Below are 22,980 nucleotides of genomic sequence, written 5' to 3'. Positions count from 1 at the left end.
AGGTCTGCGAACCAGGAAGTGGTATTCTCAGCACCTCACCATGGTGAGAGACTGACTGAAGTAAAAGCGGGGAGTACTACTACCTTACTAACTTGATTTGAGCATAGGGATGTAGGGCTACACAAGTACATTCCTAAGTCGCACAAAGCAGCATATCCCACCTGTTGTGCGTAGCAATTTGGGGCCACCTCAGGCCTAGAGGGGCTTGCACTGGTGCGCAGGGGCAGGTCGCGCAGCGGCTACAGCAATCAGGCAGACACCAGTGTCACTGTCGGAAGTGACGTGCTTGAGCGCCCGTCCTCCTTTTATTTAGCCCCGCAGGCCACGCCTGGCCTGCGGGTGTGGGAGTGCGTGTGTGCGTGCGGCAACTAGACCGTTGCCAGCATTACACTACCCATTGATAACAATGAATTTACAGAACCCACGAAGGAAAACTTGTAATTCAAGGCCAAAATAATTAGAGATATGACATACACAAGTTCACACGTACCATAATGCTTCGGGAGGAAGTTTCTCCATAGATATATCCCACGAAAATTGAAGATTGGACGATAAATACTATTTAACCGGCTGTCTGGGCCAGTTACAAAAGTTTTATGGGTCAAGGCTTCCTCGTCAGTTGTGTTAAAATTGCAGGACACAGATTTGAGTTCCAGCAAAGACTGATCTGCTTATCTTCATTTATGGAATAATAAATTAGTTAGGTAATCACAGGGTCTAAATAAATACGGAAAAGATACATGGCAAAACTTTATTGCTAAGTCCGTTCTAGCCTCTTTCAAGAAAGACATAGTCCCATATGCTGCACCCCCTCAATTGATGCAATCTTACTTTTATACATGTTTACATTAAATTGAAGCAAACAGACACAACTCTAGATTTGGCTTCATCATGCAAGCGGGTGCTCCACACGAACATTGTAAGTAGGAAGAAGATTGACAGCATGACCAATTTTCACTTGAACTTGGTTGATTAAAACATATTTACCCCCTAATTGCTGTTTATTGTTTCGGGTGCCTGTTAGTTTGGAGTAAGCCATTAATGAGTGACCTGTGGGTTTCTTTTATATTACTTCTTTGTTGTTTCTACCTACCTGAATCACTCCGCCACCATCTCCGTCACCCCCAGCTAAAAACTCTTTGGGTAAATGGATCATCTTCGCCAGCCAGTCCAACATGACTATCTCGAGCTCTGTGCAAGCCGGGCTGGCAGTCTGCAGAAGGGAAAAAAACATCATACATCATTTTAAAAAAAAAAAGAAAAAATACAAATAAAACCTTTTCTTTTGCTTGCTTGTATTGTACTGGCTCATGCCTTCTTTAATCAATGAAGTGTTTCAAGCAGCTACTTTGTGATTCAGTCATTGTTTTAGTTTCCATCATTTATACTTGAATGTCCTTCCATGAACAAATAGTATCTAATATCACACCAGAGCTTCCCGCTCCAGTTAAACAAAATTGGAATAGTGCCATGATCCAAATGTTATGGAGATGAGCAAAACTGTTTTGTGCATCAGACTTGATCTACTCTCTTGTAGTTCTGGTAATATGCTGTAATTCATCTTATTACTAAAACACACTGCCAACGAATCTCAAGGCCATCAAGATATTCACGTCTATATTCTTATAATTACAAAAAACCTAGATATACATTTATGACCGATTTATAGTTTAGCAATTTTTTGAGGAATGTTTCAAAATTCACCATTCACTGCATCACCCTTTCAGGAAGTACGAAATGATAAACAACACATAAGGGCAAGTTTGATGGTGAATCCCAGTCTACGAATGGCCCACACAGGTCAATACCCACCTCAATCCTAGTCCCTTCCAGAAGAATGTGTTGACTGTAATTCCTTCATTTATACAAATAAACTTTATTTAGATTAGTAAGCCAGTAGATCATGTACATTTACAATACAAATATTTACAATCGGTACTGACACATAAATCATGATTCCAAGCTTAATAAAACAACTCAAGCCTTAAAAAGATACCATTATATTCCACGATAAAGTGATAAATGCATCATAATTTAATATCTTTATTCATCGGGACTCTTCTGACCAGGACTCTGCAAACAAACCTACCCGCCTGCTGCTACCACATCCTACGTGCTTTTATCACCGGGACTGACGGCAGCAACTCGCCGGATCCGCTTCGCGGGTCCCGCAGCGCGGCTGTAACCGCGGGAACTGCTGCAGGTGGGGCTTCTTTCTTTGTAATCGACCGGCAGGGCTGCGAGCACAAGGCAGGGACTCTGTGGACCAGGAGTCCCTGCGTGCCAGAAAATCATCAGCTGGGCTGCTCTCCCTGCCGGCCCCGCCCCCCCCGCCCACGGAGTTAAACGGGGGCCCGGGAAATCTGCCAGCCGGACTCTTCTGACCAGGACTCTGCAAACAAACCTACCCGCCTGCTGCTACCACATCCTACGTGCTTTTATCACCGGGGCTGACGGCAGCAACTCGCCGGACCCGCTTCGCAGGTGCCTCACGCGGCTGTAACCGCGGGAGCTGCTGCAGGTGGGGCTTCTTTCTTTGTAATCGACCAGCAGGGCTGCGAGCACAAGGCAGGGACTCCGTGGACCAGGAGTCCCTGCGTGCCAGAAAATCATCAGCTGGGCTGCTCTCCCTGCCGGCCCGCCCCCCCCGCCAATCACCTCCCACGCTAATAAAAGACCACAGTGTACCCGCTGCGCGGGAGCGCGCGGGAGTGCGACCGGGAGAAGCCCGGGACAAGGGCGGGCCCGTTCTAGCCCGTCACAGACCGAGCAAGACCGGACCGGGCCACCCCTCTTGGTTGTTTGGCTGTGTGACATAGCTACGGTAACAAGCTTTATTTGTGTTCTCTCCAGCCCCGGGTAATCGTAAAATGGCGTCCTTGCGTGAAAGTCGGAGTAAGACTGCAAAATCTGTGAAAAAGGCTACAGGGACCCTGGATGATTTTATCACAAAGGACTAATACAAACATTGACATTGAGATCACTAAACTGCAGCATAGAGTGTCCCTGGAGTTGGAGGCAGCTAGAAGACAGTCTTTAGACATAGCACTAAGGAAAAAATCTTCCTTAGGCAGCATTGCCTCATCGAAAACTCCTGAGCGCACTACCGGCCCCACACCCATTATTATACTGGCCGAGGTGCATTCTGTTCCTGAGGAAATAGCTACCTCTGTTGACGTTAGCTTAGACCCCATACACAAATCAGTTATTAGTAATCTATCTGAAAATACAACCAAAGTGGACACACTGCTGGAGGATGTTACGGGGGAGAAAGCCTCAGGGAAAGAAGAGTCCAAGAGTAACCAGGGCGATAACAAGGCAAAACCCAAACAAAAGAGAAAACGAAAAAACATGTCTGTGTATGCCAGGAAAAAGGCTAAAGTAGCCACAAGTCAGTGTTTCACAGGGGGGGCCACTCAACCGGTTATTGTAAATAGCATGCCACATCAGACGCTCCCAATTATGCAAACGCCTAATAGTAGTGATAAAATGGAAGTGTTAAACCTAGATACAATAGTCGGGCCCCCTGTTGTGGGGGATGAGAAAATCACCACATCCATGGTCGAGTCAGAGGGGGGCAAAGAAGAGTTTTTGAAACTTGTGTGGGAGACACTAAAGAAACTTCTTAGGCCGTTAGAAGTTAGGTTAACTTGCATTGAAAATCAGCTCCTTGAGGTGGAAAAAAGCATTATCACCCTGTCCAGTTTAAGTCTCAATGGCAGTGATGTATCTGCAATTCCCACATCGGCCCCCACTACGGCCCCTTTGGTACCTTTGAAAATAAATCCCTCTAATACACAGCATTCAAAGACGGACGTAGCAAATAACACAAATCAGATTGTGAGTGTTGCAGATAATTCTATTGCAACCCCATTGAATCCTTCTAAAGGTAATTCCGCTAGCAAACCACTTTTGAAGGGTTCTGTACCAAATAAGAAACCTCAGATAGTGAGTGTTGCCGATACACATACTCCTGCACACACTGCTTCTGGCCCAAAAAAGTCCTCTGTCGATACACTTCCTCCTGTACACACTGCTTCTGGTCCAAATAAGTCCTCGGTCTATAGATCCTCCGTAAACAAAGCTTACAATCACAACCTTCAAACACCTTATGCTTGTGACAATTTTAAGGGAGGATATATAGACCTCCCCCCTGATGCAAGTCCTTTTGTAGTTGTACTTACTGGGGTCCCTGAACTAGATAACCAACACGAAGAAACTTTTTTGTCCTTAAAAAACAAGGTGATCCACTGGCTAAACTCAAATAAACCTGTTCCCAACCACATGAAAAGTAGAATTCTCATGGTTCGCAGGGTACCTTGGATTGGTCCTATAGTCAAATCAATTCCGGGTGACTGTATTGTTATCTCATTTGAGGAACCCCATAGTGCCCAACAGATATGTACTTGGAAAACTATGCAGGCATATCATCTATTGAAGCTAGGCCCCTAACTTTTTTTTACCCCCCACTGAGGCGCCCTAACTATGGGGGTAATTGGACCACAATAAATCACCATTCCGGATTTGGCCCCGAATTGGGTAGGCAGGGTATTCGAAATGTGTGGAATGTAGTCCCTACTTTCAACAGGTTTAGTAGCTTAGATGGAGTTGACTGACTTGAGACCTCGCCAAACCGCACCATTAATTCCTATGGTACTTACCACTCACCTGGTGACGCGAACATCCTTACCAAATATGAAAACAGTGAGGCATCAAGGGTAGGGGGAGAGGGAGGCAATAATTACTGTAAAACCGGGGACTTCCTGAATAAGAAATGTATTCTAGTAGCGAACTTAGCATGTTTTGGAGAGGAAGAGGGTTGTCATGGTGATGAAACCGACAATGTAGCAGGGGGTCTGGTTACTCAATCAAAACAACACTCTGTAGGTGTTACGATGCAAGATAGTGTGACACTATCAGTGGCACCAGTATTGGCCACTACTAAGTCCACCTGTTCTGGTAGTGGGGCAAATCCATTATTGCTCGTATTGTCCTGGAACATCGCAGGGGTCAACAAAAATCTGAGGGACCCAGACTGGGCTGATTATATTGACTCTAGCGACTTTTGCCTACTGCAAGAAACATGGGTGATAGACATTCCCCACAGGATAGGGTACAAAACTTTTTGCAACGGGGCAGTACAGTCTAATAGGGGAAGGCCCTCGGGGGGACTCATCATATGGGTTAAAATCACACTGAAGATTAAGGTCGAACTAATAGAAACAGGCACGCCTGATATTTTGGCTTTAAAACTTATAAATCCGAATGGGGTAGAATGCTACATTATTAATGTCTATAATAGACCCCTTGCACACTTTAAAGTTTCTCCCACTCTCGAAACTTTGGATAGCTTTTTGAAAAGGGTGGTTAGTGATGCCCCAGTGATCCTGGGCGGCGACTTAAATTGCAACTTTGACCCGTTCTAGGACTTGCTGATGTTTTTGAGGATGAAGATCAAGCTTATAACATCCCTCAGCTTGAGACTTCAAATTGTGTTAAATGTTCGGCTTTGGTTGTGCAATTAATGAGGTTAACTTCAGATTATGGTCTTAGAGCATGTAACGGCCGACTCCCTTCTGACTTAACAAAACATCCAACTTTCGCGAAGTCCGAAAGTAACCTGGATTTCATACTCGTCTCACTGAGTATCTGGCACTTTATGGCTGATCTCAAGGTGGCAAACAGGGATGAGAGTGACCACTATCCCCTAGAACTTTATATTGACGCAACTATGTTTAATGACCCCTCTTTTTTATTTTCCACTGAGACTTCCAACCCCGATTTGTGTGATCAGGTACATGTCAGTAACAACAGACGTGCATTAAAATGGTCGCACGTCCTTGCACAAGGAAATGCCCTAGCAACGGTATACTCACTTTTTGACACAATGTTCAGGCCTATAGCTGGACATTTCTTTTTACCGGATCACTATGACCAATTCATTGCACTACATAAGACGTTTTTTGAGGAGCTAAAAACATGTTTGACCAAAATGCCAAAAAAAAAGCAGCAAAATGTAAGAGTTGGGTGTCATGGTAAACTATGGTATGACCATTCATGTAGGATGGCTAAGAGGGAGCTCCTGTTTGCTATCAAAAACAAATCGAAAGATGATGTCAGAGTCGCAAGGGAAACATACGAGCACACACAAAGGACTTCAAAAAAGTTATGGGAGGAGTCGAATTGGGCGGATATGTTGGCCGCTGCTAAATCTAAGGACAATGTTGGGTTCTGGAGGCTGGTTGCAAATGAGGGCCATGCAGGTAGAGCTGTGAAGGATACCTTCTTAGACGAACTGACCTGGGTGACGCACTTCACAACTCTTTATAAACAATATGTGGTTCTGATGAGACTTTATGGTTGCCACTTCCGATAGAGTGTCTTGACTTCACATTAGGTGAAACGAAAAGGGCAATCACTGAACTAAAAAACAGTAAAGCTCCTGGTCCCGACAAAATACCGGGTGACCTGTACAAGCATGAGGTTGAAGTCTGGGCTCCATACATAAACCGCTTGTTTAATGCTTTATCTAGCAACTGCCAATTTCCAGATAGCTGGCGTGCAGCAGAAGTTGTTTTAATTTTCAAAAAGGGAAGTAGATCTGTCCCATCAAACTATAGACCAATTAGTTTAATGGACACCCTGCAAAAACTCTACGCCAAGCATTTACTATTTCGGATAAATGACTGGCTGGAGGAAAAAGCAATACTTAACAAATTTCAAGCTGGGTTTAGGGGTAAGATCAGCACCATAGACCAGGTCTTTAGATTCTGTTGTATATACTGTAAATATGTACACATTAGGAAAGGTCACTTGTATGTCGCTTTCGTAGACTTGAGAGCGGCATTTGACCTTGTCCCCCGCAACTTACTCTGGAGATCCCTAAGTGAAGCTGGATTGCCAGGGTGCCTCCTGGTTCGAATAGTTGAGTTGCACGCCAGGAATCATGCCAACATCAGGTGGGGTCCAAATGGTGAACTGACGCATAATATCCCAATAGAATGTGGTGTCCGTCAAGGATGCGTTTTGGCCCCCACCTTATTTTCATTATTTGTTAACGATATCCCTGATCATTTGAACGGCTGTGCTAATGATTCACCACAACTAAATGGAGAAAGGGTGCCTGCGTTGCTTTTCGTGGACGACACCATCTTAATATCCCAAACCAAGAAAGGCCTCCAGGCGCTCCTGAACTCCTTTAGTATTTATTGTGTAAAGAAAGGATTAGAGATAAACGTTGACAAAACTAAGTGTATGGCACTGAATCCCTGTAAGCCGGATAGGGGGCTCTAAATCTGAATGGTCAAGTTTTAGAAACCGTTGATAACTTTTCCTATTTGGGGGTGGTGCTAGATTCAAACCTGACATGGAAGGCCCAAATTGAGAAAAACAAGGTGTCTTATGCCCACAACGTCAAGTCAGTTATTAGCAAACTTAATGCCAGTACAAGTAAAAGTGTGACCCCTGTGCTTGAGCTTTTTAAATTTAAAATTCAATCTGCTGCCCTTTATGGGGCTGAGATATGGGGACCCTGGGCAAGGGATAGTTTCCATGGTCTGGATAACAAATTTATGAGATCAATTGTAAGGGTACCCACTAGTGCACCGTTGATTCCTCTCCAATTTGATCTGAACCTTAAGAGAACTGACAACCATATAACCATTAGACCACTAATGTTCTGGGTAAGGATATGGTCTACCCCAGAATTGATCGACTATAGGAAAGGTCTCCAGGAGATATTGGGTCTAGATTCTCTTCATTCTGTTTTATGGCTCAGACACATTAAAAAATGGTTCTCAATCCTGGGCTTGTCTCAGTTATGGGAGAGTCCGGAAAATCAACCACCCTTTGCCAAGTCCATGGTGAAACGAGCCTTCTGGTCCTTCACAATTAATCAGTTAGTGAATGAAAATAGAATCGGGTCTCTAACCCAAAAGTTCCTCATCTTTAAAGATGAACCCTCCTTTGAGGTTTTTTTAGATGAAATAGAGCCTCCCCTTGCGAAGTCTCTATTTCTGAAATTCAGGTATGGGAATCTTATGCTAAATTCTAATTTGGAACGTTGGTCTAAGGGAAAACCGGAATGTCCAAACGTCACACATGGGAAGTGTTCAATGTGCTTAGGTTCTTGCACGGAGGATGAGGTCCATATATTGTTTATTTGCCAAGCATACTCCAAAGCATGAAAAAGGTGGATCAAACCCCTGTGCACCCTCTTAGGAACAAGATCTTGTATCATGGCATATAGAATTATTAAAACCAATACTTCCCAATCCATTGTATTTAGCATTAGTAGATTTCTTCATTCTGTGTACATTGTTCGCAGGAAGTTTGGCCAATTACTTTGAGCAGTTAAATCCTTGCTGTTCCTCGAAATATCCCTCCTAACCCGGTACATGTCTAGCAACTAGACAAAAAACTGAGATGAAGCTTTGGTGTCTCTGTTAATGTTTTTATGAGGATGTTTATAATGAATTTTGTACTTAAAGATATAATCCTTTTAACTTCTTTTTTTAAGACCTGAATGTGTACATTGTTATGATCTTGTGTTTTTATGTATGTGTCTTTTATGGCCAAGGCGGCCGAAATAAAGAAATAAAATAAAATTAAAAAAAATAAATATCTTTATTACAAAGACCATGGCTAAAATATCCCCAAAAAATCTGACCAAAACACCATGCCCACCACATGATTTTCATTTTTACTGCAGCCTTCAGCTCCTTCACGGCCCTGCCCTCCATAAGTAATGTGTCACGGCATGTTGCAGAGGTACTGCAGTGTTATCCTTGTGCAACAATAATGCTTGAACATGGCTCAAGCCCCAAATTCACAAAGAAGTTGCTCTAACCCTTTTGTCATTAGATGTAGATAGAGTAGCCAAAATCAAATGAAGTGACTCTCATCCTCAAGACCCTGCTTATCATCGGAAAAGTTTTTCTTGATGTAAAAGAAGCATAGAAGTTGAGGATTGGTTCAGTCAAGGAAATTTGTTGTTTTCTACTCACATGTAATGTTTACAGTAGTCTGGCCTGGTGTGGAACCCAACATCTTACTGACCGTCCTCCAAATGGGCACATTTCGACAAAGCGTTTCTTTACGTTCGGGATGACTTTGTTAACCTCTCTGATTGAGCCCAAAACTAACGTAGCCCTAATTCCAATTAAGTTATTTCAAATAAAATAGATTTGGGGCAGCACCACACCTGGAAAAAACCTAATGCTATGGTTTGCCCATAGGTTGACCCAAAACAACAATGACTTCATGGCTGCCAACGTTTAATTCTCACAGTCCCAGTTTCCCTCATAAGGGGTAAAGGTGGGGTACATTTTGGTATAATTTTAAGGTTTACCATTCCCCAGAGTTCAGCACCAAACACAGTGCTACTTTATGCCTTTACATTGTATGTTGCGAGAGGTGATAACATTTGGGCTCCACCCCTCTTAAAATCAGTCATGGCCGGTGCAGGTAAGCACGGTGGGTCACTGGGAGAGGGTGGGAGGGGGGAAAGTCGACAGATGACGGAATAGGAACAATTAAATAAATAAATAAAACCTACGCCACCAGTAACACACACTCGCCACTCTCAATCAAGTAGCCAGGCTGGAAGAGCACCGTGCCTCCTAACTTCTGATTGGACAGAAGGGCCTTCAAAAACCGTGTCCAGCTAAGATGTTATGGTTTAACAACTTATTGTCACAGGGCATTTACAGAAACTGTTTACATGCTTCTTTTCCTGCTTCTATAAGGAGGTGACATCTTGTGAGGAATACCGGTATCCCTGAGTGCTCTATGCCCCCTGATACCTTGGCTGGCATTACATATAAAGGTGCACTGTCACAACTTCAAATGAATGTGCCTGGCACAGACAGCAACAGTAACTTTAATACAGTTATGTGCTACCCCAATGCAGCCTATTAACTGTAATAAGGCCCTGGTGGCATTGCATTAATGAAAGGGAGACCAGCTGTTTGAAACCACCAGTTCGACTTTCCCTGGCGAGGCAGAAACGTGGTCTGCATTTAAATTCGGGGCAAAGATTCACTTGCAGTAGGGTTCAATGAGTGACTGGTGGAATTCTGGGGATTCTATAGTACACCTTTTTTAGGACTCCTTGTGCTACACGTGGACCAGCACAGTCTGTATTACAGAAGCTGCTGCACAAGCATCTGCATCTCCTGTTATACCAAAGTTCCTGGAAGGCAAAAAACACCACTGTCTACTCCTGTTGCACTCCCGCAGCAGTTACTGTGATGTTGCCATACCATTTGGACAAGTGCACCTTCAAAAGCAGAGACCTGCTATTGTGCTGTCTGACCAAAAGTCTAGACATCAGAGGGCAGAAGACTGTCAAACCCAGGTGCAGTTTGGATGCCTTTATAGATTCTCTTACAACTTAAAGATCCATAACATCAAACTTAGAAGAAGAAGGTAGCAACAGGGCTTTGAATCAAACAGTTATTTCAGTTACTCTTGTAGGCTGAACAAGGGGAGGAAAGAGGCGAAATGCATTAACGAATCTCAGAGAAATTTGGTCTGTGGGTATAACAAACTGTTGCAATGAAAAGTGGGGGAAGATTAGGTGCTGCACCACCGATATACACGTGGATGAGCCCTCCTTACTACCATTTTACTATACCCGAAGACTGAATTGACAGGTGGTAAAAGGAGTGCCAATGAACTTTTTTACAACCACCTCTCAACAAGGAGGTTACAACTCATCCCCAAACAATGATATGCGGAAAGGATGAAAATAATCTTTGAGGACCCTTTCAGACGTCTTTCTTTTAGAATATCTCATCTCACTTGAGATGCCAGTGAGCAAGGGTGCAGATAAGGGGCCAGCCCAAATCCACCAGAAAGAGCTCCATCCCAGCCCATATCAGCAATGTGTAGAAGGTTTAATGTCATAAATAAGTTGCATACTCCTAAAGACAGGTGTGAGGATTCCCATATGAAGCAAAAGAGAGTGCATGCAGAGATGAAAAGTGAGGTGAAGGAAAGTTCAAGGAGAGTTTACCAGCCTTATGAATAGTTTTAACTTCTTGCCGCTTATTCATAGCCCCACCCATATACATGGTCATACGCTAGACCAAATCTGGTCACTGAATGTTCCATCCACACCCCCCATTATATCCCCTTGCTCGTGGTCAGATCACTCTACCATCACGTTCTCCCTTGCTCTAGCGCCTCTGGCCAAACCCCCGCTCCCCAAAAACACCTGGGTTCGGAAATGGGGCAAAACAGACATGCCTTCTCTCTGCTCAGCCCTGGCCAAAACCAGCCCTGATTTATCCGGCCTTGCAGCTACCTCTCAGCTGGCCACTATTAACAACTGACTTACTGAGGCGGGTGATGAATTCACCCCCTTAAGGCGGCTTACAGTCAAACGGGCCCACGCAGCCAATCGCTGGTTCACTCCCGAACTCAAAGTGATGAAACTAGCTGCAAGGAGGGCCGAGCGAGTCTGGAGAAGTACTTACGACCCCGCACAAAAGGCAACTTATCTGTCTGTCTTGCAAACTTATAAAAAGGGCATTCTTGAAGCAAAAACCGAATATTATACCAACAGGATAATGACAGCTGAGTCCCAATCGAAGGAAATTTTCTCCACTGTCCACGAACTAGCATCTTCCAGCAGAGCCACGGTTACCATCCCCCCTTCCCAGCCCCTCTGTGACTCGCTCAATGAGTTCTTTATAGACAAGGTGGCCAAAATTAAACACAACATTCCCCTGCCCTCCCCCACTTTTGTCAACCCGTCTCCACCCACTACTACCGCTAAATTGACTAACTTTCCACTTTTAACCAATGACACTCTCCTTCCTCTGCTTCACCGGGTCAAATCAGGCTCTCCCCTGGATTTTGCCCCTGCTCGTATCCTTAAGGAAATTTACTCAGCCTGCCCCACACCACCTCTGACCCTTCTTAATGACTCACTTACACACGGTTCTGTCCCCAGTCCACACAAATCCGCGATTGTTATTCAAATTTTTTTAAAAACGGACGCCGACTCATCCTCCCCCTTTAATTACCGCCCCATTTCACTCCTGCCTTACCTTGCTAAAGTTCTCGAAACCCATATCACCACCACTCTGAGCACCCACATTGAGGCAAATCATTGCCTCTCCCCCTGTCAAGCCGGTTTCCGTCCCCTGCACTCTACAGAGAAAGTGGTCATCTCAGTAATGGACAAATTGCGTGAAGGTATCGACACCAACCTTCTGCAAGCCTTGATACTCCTAGACCTGTCCGCCGCTTTTGACACGGTGGACCACCCCATCCTCCTCAACCGTGTCAGGGCGGCGGGCATAGAAGGCTTGGCCTTCTCATGGCTTGAGTCTTTTCTCGCTGGGAGAACTCAAGCGGTCCGCTTGACTGGCTTCGCTGCGGCCTCCCGCAAGGTAGAGTGCGGGGTCCCCCAGGGCTCATCACTTTCCCCTCTTTTGTTTAACCTATACATCTTTCCCCTCATTTTTATGTTACAGCAACTGGAGGTCACCGTGTTCAATTACGCGGATGACCTCCAGTTAATCTTCAACCTGTCTCATCCATCTTCATCCGCCCTGAACGTCCAGACAGTAATGACGTTCATTCAAGATTGGATGAACTGCAACCACCTCAAACTCAACCCGGACAAGACCGAGTTGGTCCTGACCGGAGGTGGTTGCAGTCCATGGTCCCCCTCTTTTTGGCCCCCTTCCCTTGGTGTTCCCCCACTCCCTGTGTCCAAAGTAAAAACACTGGGGATCCTTCTTAATTCTCAACTCACTGTCCATTCACAAGTTAGTTCTGTGGTTTCCTCTTGTTTTTTTTCCCTCAGAATAATCAGGAAAGTTTCCCGTTTTTTTTCTCCTTCTGCTTTAAAAGTAATTGTGTTGGCCATGGTACTGTCTCGTATAGACTATGGTAACATAGTCTATAATGGGGCCCCCGCCTACGCGATCCATCGTTTGCAATTGGTGCAGAATCAGGCGGCTCGCCTGATTCATGGCCTACCCAATTATCATCGGGTTACCCCACTGCTCAAAACATTACATTGGCTCCCAGTGAAAGAGCGTGCCCTTTTCAAACTCGGCTGTCTCACTTACCAGGCCAGATCGGGCACTGCTCCTGAATTCATCTGTTCTGCTATTAAGCCCTACTGCCCCGGCAAAGAACTTCGTTCCGCTCATTTGGCCCTCCTCACCATTCCTCGCATTAAAAAACAGAGGGCGGGTGGAGCGAGATTCGCTGTCTTGGCTCCAACCTTTTGGAACTCCCTCCCGGCTACCCTGCGCACCTCACCTTCCTACCTCCTGTTTCGGAAGAATCTTAAAACTTTCCTCTTTACGCAAGCCTACCTGACTTAAATCCCTCTAGTTGCTGCCGTCCACTGTTCACCACTAGCGCCATGAAACCGCTGGGTAAACGAGCGCTGTACAAATGTTTTTAAATTAAAATTAAAATTCAAAGCACTGGTTCCTCGATGAACTCTGTGGAACCCCATGATGGGGACTTACTTGCACTGCAGCCATTTTACTTTTCTTTTTATTGCAGTTCTGTCCATATTGATAGTTTAGAAATATGAGCTAAAGTCATGATCGTGCTTAGAGTCAAAACAAGATGCAAGACCAGACCATCAAAAGTTTAATAATTTATGATGTGGGTTCTAATTAAATATATTCATTATTCATCAGCCAACTGGCCATTGTCAATGTATTGTAATTATTCATATGGAAGAATTAATTCATCTGTCAAAAGTACATTAAATATATTCCAAGCACTTTTTCAAGCCATTTCGTAGCATATCAACCCATAAAATAATCAGTAGTTTTTTTCAATTATGAGACACCTTAATGATGTCGGTAAAGAGTGCTCTGATCGCGCATTCAACGAAGTGGGTGAACAGGCTACAACAAGATTTAAATATTTTTGAGGTCTAACAAACAAGAGTGCAGCTAATATTAGTGCAGCAGGTGCAGTGGCACCAAGGGAAAGGAATCAGAAGATGCCAATACTCCCTAATTATCGCTATATCTTACTACCCAGCAAAAGAGGAGAGGGACTCATTTCCTAGCTTGAGCTGGAGCCCATAGCAGCCTTGCTGAGCCAATGCTGATGAAGAGTCTAATATTCAACCTGCACACATTACACTTAAAGACTACATCCTCCTATATGAATACATTTTTATAAATACAATATATGTGACCATTCCCCTGCATAGTTAAAAATCTGTAGAAGCAAAACCTCTACAATTGCCCTTTAATTTAAATGAGCTTTGATTGACAATCCAATTGACAGTCAATATATAGATAGGAATTTTGTGCACTGCAGCTGCACTGTATATACTGGATTTTGGCTTTTGGGGGCTATTTGTGGACTGGCTTGTGGTGACCTATTAAAAAAAATAAAAGTATATATTTCCACATGTATTGCCCGGCTGGATTTCACATTTCCCTGCCATTACTAAACGGTATTGCACTTTTGACACTGGTGTGGTAAACACCATTATGAAGACCATCTAATTGGTTTGACAATGGAACATCACATTTTGGGGCGAAGTGCATATTGGGGCAGAGTGCATATTGGGCCAACCTTTGGAAAATGACACAGTTTGAACATTTCTCACAATGTTTAAAGCATGTTCGTTTTATTCTCTCCCAATATGGCCATTTTCAATATGGTTGGAATTGGGCCTCTCCTGGGATCCAGTGGACATAAGTCTACACTCTCAGTTGCTCAATGCCCATCCTCTCTTCTTGTGTACAGCTCTGTGTTTTACTCTTCCTTATTCCTATTGCTAGATTGCTCTTTTTGTATTCACTTCCCAGGCTGTCTCTCAACCCATGATCACTTTTATGTGCTCTCTCCTGTTGCCCGTGTTACTTGTTGTGGCCTGTGCCGGATTAAGTGCATGTGGTCCCTGGTGCGACAATCTTTTTTGTCACCCCTTCTGGACCTCAATCTATGGATTTCCTCACTACCATCCGCCAACAGTGCCCCTTAGCTCGCCATAGCCCCTCTGTTAAAAGCATTTCATTTGTTATATTTAGCACTACTTATATCAGCGTAGAGTGTCATGGCACTCAGAATTTAAACGGTACGGCAGGGGGCCTGTAAAACGGGCATATATTATTTGCTCATAAACTAAAGTAACGGCAAAGAAGGTGTCCTAGACAACTTTAGAAACATCTTGCACTAAACATGAAAAAAACACGATAAACTCTGCAAACTTCAGTCTTTTTTTATTAACATGCATGAGAGTTTTAACTTAGTGGATCAGATTACATCACTGCAACACTGCATTGAGAGGCCTTTATTAGCAGTGATAGTTTTCAAACAAGATCTTGGAACCATTCATGCTGCCCCCATTCTGAAAGCAATGCCATAAGTGAACCAAGAGACAAGTCATTTGTCAGATGCACCTTGTGTGTAGCCTTGCTTGTTATATAATTGGAACAGCATTATAGTTTATTGCATAAAACAGAAGAAGGTTTTGTATAGCACACATCTTCAACTACTGTATTTCAAGGGGCTTTCATATGTGGTAATGAAGAAAAAAGAGGCAGGCAAGGGGATATTAACCGATTTCCCAGGATCACACAATTTGTTCGGTCAAGTGGGAAAGCCAGGACTGATACCAGGTTTTCTGGTTTAAAATTTTGTAATTTAGTCACCAGATGAGTATCTCTTTCCCTCTCACATTTTACATTAGAAGTTAATGTTTTGACTTTCATTTTTGATGCATGAGAATAGAGCGTTGGTGGCTGACAGAAGTAACGTAAAGGCTTGGTTTGTAGTCCACACCATGTTTCTGATTCACGTACCCCTATGCCCATCTTTCATCTCCCCGACCCGGCTCTTCTGGCATCATAGTGACCCTCAAGCATGCCACAGACAGTACTTTATAGCCCCCGGGGATATGTTTGCGACTACCCATGCTCTAACCTCTACCATGCGATTTGCATGGAGCTCTCTGACAACAGTTCATAGTTCACTGGGTTTAATAAGGATTGTAACTTATGAACTGCAAGTAACAAAACGATCTCAGTTACCCATTGAGCTATCCACATAAAATACAGCTCTTTGATCTGCAGGATACACATTCTTTGCAGCAGACACACCATTAAGTCTAATACCTCTATTTAGCTATTGCCATAAAAGTGCACGTCAACAATTTAAAAAGAATAGGTAAAAGCGGCAATGATTCACGCACATGCCATCATCACAATTCATTTTATACATGTTCTAGATAAGCCTCAATTACAATAATGCATACAAAGTTTGAAAAATGATAGAAATGTTAAAAAAAACATAATCATAATATTCCATCTGATACATACACCCAGGACCTCAATTGCAGCATACGTTCATTTAGTTCTAAGCAGCATACTTTTTTTTTCTAATTGTTAGTGCCCAGCGTATGAAACTAATAAGTGCCCAACAGATAGAACAAAACTCTAGATGCTGTAAAAACTGTTAAGCTCAATTGTAAGACCTAATATTTTCTGCTCACAAAATTGGAACAAAAATTAAATTCTAGGCATTCGGAAAAGCCTATAAAAAATCATGAAATGTGCAGTAGACTGGGGGCACATACTGTCACAATGACAGCTGGGCAGGACAGGGAAAGCTACTAAAAGTGCACTGTAGATAGCCAGAAATGACTGAGAAAAAATCTATGTTGTTGATTTGATATTCAAACTTAACATGGTTCCAGCCCTACAGTTGTAGAAATTAAAGAATATTTGCTGATCGTATCCATCGATTGTAAGTGGATCACCAGGACTTCAGGACTAAAAAAACAAGTATTTGGCATGTGCTTTGGAATTTTTATTTATTATGTCAGGGGTATAAAAAAAGGTTTGATATCCTCAGCACAAAAAAACTTGCTTAAAGTAAGATCGCCATGGAAGCTTGTAAATTTTGTCCAAGCCAATACAATTCAGAGAATTAATTGTGAAAAACTGTCCCAGGAGTATACACAATCTTGAGCCAGAGAAGAAAAGGTGTTATTCAAGGTTTTCTTGATATAGGAAATCCCCAATTCATAGTAAATGCTATAACTTGTAACACTATTGGGGACTGAAATCAACATGCATAAAAAACTGTTATCTAGGCTTTGCAGGATCCCTGTATTGATGAAACTCACATTCTCATCCCTGAGGATCCCATTTACTTTTGTAAATCTGGATCATCTCTTCAATAGACTTATGGCCTAACCTTTTTGCAAACCTAAATATTCCTCCCATTGCCCTTGAGAGGTTCTGTGCTCTTTGATTTATTAGGTTACCCCACTTTAAATTAAGGTCAAAGATGATGCGTAAATAGTTCAAATGTTTGACTTTGGCAACTGTGGGCCCCTCTATCACCTGCAATTTAGATATATTATTTTTTGGGCTACTTGTCATAACAAAGGATTTCAAGTGATTAACTTTTAACTAAAGATCATTCATAAAAGTGATAACAACATTTTTGTAAAATTTGAAGGCAATTTGAAGTTTTTACAATAAGAACTGCCTCAACAGTATATGAAAGAATGGAAACAGGGCAATTACCTACTTGAGGCTGATCTTTCCCTTTTCAAAATAGCTCCCTGCCCAGATCATCTATAAAAAAAGGAATAAAAAGGTGCGAAAATACATCCTTGTCTAATGCTCTGATTCCGACCTAATCAGAAAAGAACATTCCCCATCCAGGCCGTAATGTACTTTCACTAATGTCACCTAGTGCAAATGCCTAAGTAGGTCCTCGAGAGAGCTGTCAACTCCCATTTTTCCATCAAGTTTCACAATTTTCCACGATTCACCATGTCAATGAACCTCTCCTGAGTTTAACAAATATCTCGATTAATAGGGATACGTTTAAAGGTTGTTCTACTATCATAATGCCAGGATAGAAGCTGTATTGAACTGTTAAAAAAAAATATTGTGATCTGCCCAGTCCTCTAATTTTTGGAGGATAACCCTCCCTACTTTTTTGTGGTGGAATCCGAAAGCTATATATGGTGATAGAAACTTGGCTGGCTCCTATCTCCCTCTTTGAAGATGGCTACTATTATGGATTCCCTCCATGACTTTGGCAGATCTCCGTTTATTGCAGCACAGAAAACATTAGTTATTAACAGTGCCCGGAGCGCAGAGTTCTGCCTAAAAATATCGATAGGGACACCACCAGGTCGGGTGCTTTGCCTACCACTCATTTTGGTATAACGTTTGACATGTCAATGATTTCAGTCGTTTTACTTACACTAAAGGCATTATCAGGGTTGAAGATAGGAGAATTTGTAAGGTCAGTCTGGGTCAGGGTAACACTCTCTTGGTCAAACACGGTAGGAAAATGATTTACCCACTGATAAGAATAGATATGACACTCTATCTTTGGCCTGCTGTGCTCATTGAAGTACGGTTGATAAACAATTTCCGAAAAAACCTTTAGGTCCCTAGTTTGAGTCGTTGGCTTCACATCTTCCCAAATCACCCCTTTTCATTCTTCCTTGGGCTGCTCTAATATCAGCATATATGTGTGTCTAGCTATTCTAAAGGCCTCTCTGTTACGGAGTGAAGTTTTTATGATAGATCTAAGGTGTCTATGTGCAGTCGAGCATACAGTATTAAGCCATCTGTGAATAGGGGTGGCCTTTGGGGTTTTGTTGGATGTCAGCATACTAGAGAAAGAGTGGCAGATCTCCTCAGAGCTACTCAGTACTTCCCCATGACGGGCATCAGCTCATAACCAAGTATTGACCTTGTCTCTATTTGCTACTATAAGTTTAGTAAAATATTTAGTTGGATCAACTTTATCCCATTTAATTCGTACTCCCTTGTTTGAAGAATAGCTTAGATTTTTAAACACATTGGTATCTTTGTTGCCATGCAAATCATAATTGGAGCTAATTAACAAGAGGTTGTGACTACTTATGGAGTTGGTTAGATCCTTGGAGTCTATAATAAAAAGGTGCGTGGTCTGAGGATAACAGTATGAAGTCAGATATACTGCTATTCCCATTGCCTATAAATGTCGGAAGGTAGGCAGTTCCCTCCTGGACGAAATCTGTAGAGAACAGATTGCTATTAATTATAAGCCAATTTAAAACTGCATCTCCCTCCATCATGAGCATTAATCAACAGAGTTATCTTGATATTTTTATTGATGCATGAAAACTGCTGGACACACAAGGAACTCTGCAGCAAATGCTTACAAACTCATGCGAAATTTCTAAACACTACACCCCGTAGCACAGCGCCAGCAGCTGTGTCACTGGTCGCAACCCCCTAAAACCAGCTGAAGGACTGGGTTTTTCTAAGACCCAGCGGTGCCAGGGGACAACACCTGAAACCTTCGTGGGTTACCTGTACCGGCGTACAAATGACAGAGACACAGGACACTTCCTTCGGCGTCAAAGATCAGGGTTTATTTACTGCAGGGAACACAGAAGTCACAAGAAGTACAACGTATGTAGGTTCTAGGAGACTGCTTCAAATTGCATCTGTGGATCGCTCCTTTTATACAGTTTTTCGTCATAGAACAACATGGCAAACAAAAGGTTACAACCCAGTTCCCACAGTAAATTTCATAGGGGGTCGCTTTCATGTATTCAGGGTTCCGGAACATAATTACAGTAGCATCGCCGGTTCCCAACTGTAAAAGTACATCTTCCCACCAGTAGTGCATTCCATTCCGGCTGTAAACGAGTTAAGGAAGAGTCAGAAACAGGTGCAGAGGAAGACAAAGATAGTCAACAGATTGAAAAGAGTGTAAGGGGGTGATATTAGAAACACGATTGCAGGATCAAAGGAGACGCGCCTAATGAATGCACGGCTGCAACAATAGACCGGCACGGCAAGATGAGGCTCGAGCGAGGCCATCTGCCTCTGAAGTGTCATCCCCCTCGTCATAAAGACACCCTCAAAGGAACACGTGTCTTCCGCAAGAGTTTGGGAATCCCAGGGTCACGGAGCGGACAGTGTCCGTTCGCTGGCTACTTGAGGGCAAGAAACAAAATGGATGTCGTATCTAAAATGGAATCCGTGGGTTCAGATGAAGAAACCCACGAAACAGACGAACGGTTTAGGTCAGCATAGCGAAAACGCGTATACCCACTAAACTCGTCATTTGCGGTTCATAGATACCAAACTCGACCATATTCGAGCGAGGCGAAAACACCACTTACAATTATCACGGAACCTCATGTAGGCAAGCACTAGTCGATATCAGAATCGATCTCGATATTCATCAGACCATCCAGATGTTGCTGCAACATCATTCTATCCATCAATGTTTCTTTGGTAACAGGTGGCCGTCTTATACACGTCGTAGCACAGATGCCACATAAGGCAGGACCACACTGCACACAAAGACAACACGTGAATAGAAATGCTACAACAACCCCAATGATCATCAGAATCTTCCAACCCCACGTCGAGATCAGGCCCCAAAACCATCCTAGTAGCGTCCAATCACCTACGTCCACGTGTATGGACTCGGAGATCTTATGCAACTTCGAGATGGCTTGATAGACAGTTGGAGCGTTATCAGGAATGAAAATGCAGCAACTCGAATGGATCAACTTACATACTCCACCTCTATCTGCAAGAACAACGTCTAAAACCATACGGTTTTGTAACGTCATAAGCCTGTCCGCCTGAAGCTCTGCTGTAAGATTACCAAGGGCACTTGCAGTGATATTAGCAGTCGATTCCACCACTCGAGTCAAATGTCTCAGGTTCCTACTATTGATCATAGGTCCCCAAAACGGCAAGAAACCCTTAAAGAAGTCTCCTGCTTCTTGACCGGCAGTGTCTTCTTCGATAATTACGCCTCTCACAACTCTGGTCTTGTGATAATCCGACCCAACAGTAAAGGTCGGCGGCAACAGATTCGCAATATAGCAGGTGCCTGAGAAGTCACGAGGCAACCATGTATATGCGCGGTCATAACAAACAAAGTATGTACCCTTGGCAGTCAAAAGAACAGGGGAAGAGGCCATCGGTAAAACATACGTTTCAGTACAGGCACTCCTCCCGAACTGAGCTTGCGAGCTTCGGCCAAGACCTTTCAAACAGAAATTACCGAGATGGGGTACGATCCAGATCGGAGACGAGCTTTTAAGCTGCCGATCACCCACTGACATGCTATACTCAGCCTCACTCAGATCTCTGTATGCTCGCACCTCTTCCTCTGGGATAAGCGATGCGTCGAAGACATCCCTATCTAAATCGGCAATCGCTCTTGCCAAAGGCTTGTGGTACGGGCCAGGACCATGATCTGCAGTGCGTGGCTCTCGATGGGGGTAGGAATCTAGTGCGCTACGAAACATAGTTTGGAATGCTCAAGCTGAACCCTGGGAACTGTAAGGAAGGACCAAGTACGGAATTCCCCTATCCATGGTATGTGGCATTAAACCACACACCCAACAATTGGTAGTGTTCATCACCAACTGATGTTGATGAAGAAGTTGGACAAAGGAGTTGTTCATGAATTCCGCACGTCTAACCTGCTCGTGTTGAGGTAGAGGGTGAAAAGAATGAGGAGAAACAGTGGGGGTAGGTTTTGATTCAGAGGAAAGAGTAGGTGAAGCAGAAGGCAATAATGTTTGTATTCCAAAATATACTCCACTCACCAATAACATGGAAACAGTTAGGAACAGCAGGAACACCTGAAACAGAAAGCATTTGGTACGTACAACCCTGTGCAGTATGGATCTTTGCGCAAGAGTCTTCTCCACTTCCGACAACTTTGAGAATTCCATCCTCTAAAAACTGTCCGCAACGTTCTTGACGCACTTCGTTCTGAGTAGCGATTATCAATCCCCAGGAGTTCCTAGGAATCGACGGCCTCCGACCTAGTGTCAGGAACCTGCTAAACAGAAGGAAGTACCCGCACGGCCCTACGGTCAACCCAGATGTAAGGTTCTTTTAATTAAACAATATAATACAAAATCTCGTAGCTGTAGAAAAACACACACGTGGAAAAGAACTCAGAAATTAAATAGAAACCACAATTGTTCAGAAATGTTCAAGATGATAATGGGGGGTAACGTGAATTTTCAAAAGGAGAAGAAAACAAAAAGATTTTATTAGTCTTTGGTATGGGAACGAAGAAAATATCTGCTTCTTCCAGGACGAGTCTGCTCTTCAAATAATTGTTCAGGTTGCGGAACAGAGTCCTGTCGGTCAGACGATAGTTCAAGTCTTGAGTTCTCCAATGGCAAAGGTTCAACAAAGTTATCTGATTGCACTGAAGTATCTCCCACAGGCTGAGCGTCACTGAACGGCACAAATTTCGCCGGAGCTTCTGTTTCCGATGCGGCGATACCGGTCCTCACTCACGAGTCTGCTGGTTAAGGTATTGGTACCTTCTTTGTATGGGTGGCATGCACCCAATTTTTGCGGCCCTCCAAACGAACTGCAGTTCTCGTGGCGAGTAGAACCTGGAAGGGTCCTACAAACCTTGGCTCCAGGTTTCACCTCCAACCAAAGTTTCTGGTCACCACCCAATCTCCTGGTTGGAGCCGATGGCCAGGACCCTCCGTCTGTGCTGGCAGTGCTTCAAAGACCTGTTGATGAATTAACCTCAGTTTAGCAGTCAGATCATGAAGGTAATCAATTAACATTGGGTACTCAAGACTGTCGAAAGACCTGGGTCTAGGAACCCCCCAAATATTTGCAGGACGGCCGAACACAATCTCATATGGGCTGAGCCCTACTCGAGAGTGTACAGTCGACCTAGTCGACAAAAGAGCCACAGGCAAGGCATCAGGCCACGACAGACCAGTCGTAGCCTGAATCTTTGCGAGTTTTAATTTTAGAGTACCATTGTACCCTTCAACCAAACCTGCTGACTGGGGATGATTGGCGCTGTGGAATTTTTGTGTAATTCCAAGGCCCTTACACACACTCTTCATCACACTCCCCACAAACTCACTTCCGTTATCAGACCATACAATCCGTGGCATTCCATACCGAGGAAAGTATTCCTTCAGTAGGACTTTCGCTGTGG

At 43.6% G+C, this 22,980-nt stretch overlaps 1 protein-coding gene across 1 annotated transcript in view; it reads right to left on the bottom strand.

Moving 5' to 3' along the window:
• LOC147722438 (aromatic-L-amino-acid decarboxylase-like) overlaps positions 1-22,980 on the bottom strand; it is a 1,636,613-nt gene that overhangs the window by 1,521,990 nt on the left and 91,643 nt on the right. Inside the window, exon 3 of the mRNA XM_086964961.1 lies at positions 1,094-1,213. Coding sequence (XP_086821087.1) covers positions 1,094-1,213 — 120 coding nt within the window. The remainder of the gene's footprint in view (positions 1-1,093; positions 1,214-22,980) is intronic.

The sequence above is a fragment of the Lissotriton vulgaris genome, chromosome 4_1 (genome assembly GCF_964263255.1).
Source record: "Lissotriton vulgaris chromosome 4_1, aLisVul1.2, whole genome shotgun sequence".
NCBI classification, from domain to species: Eukaryota; Metazoa; Chordata; class Amphibia; order Caudata; family Salamandridae; genus Lissotriton; species Lissotriton vulgaris.
Note: the sequence above shows the minus strand (reverse complement) of the source record. Positions and strands in the feature narration are given on the sequence as shown.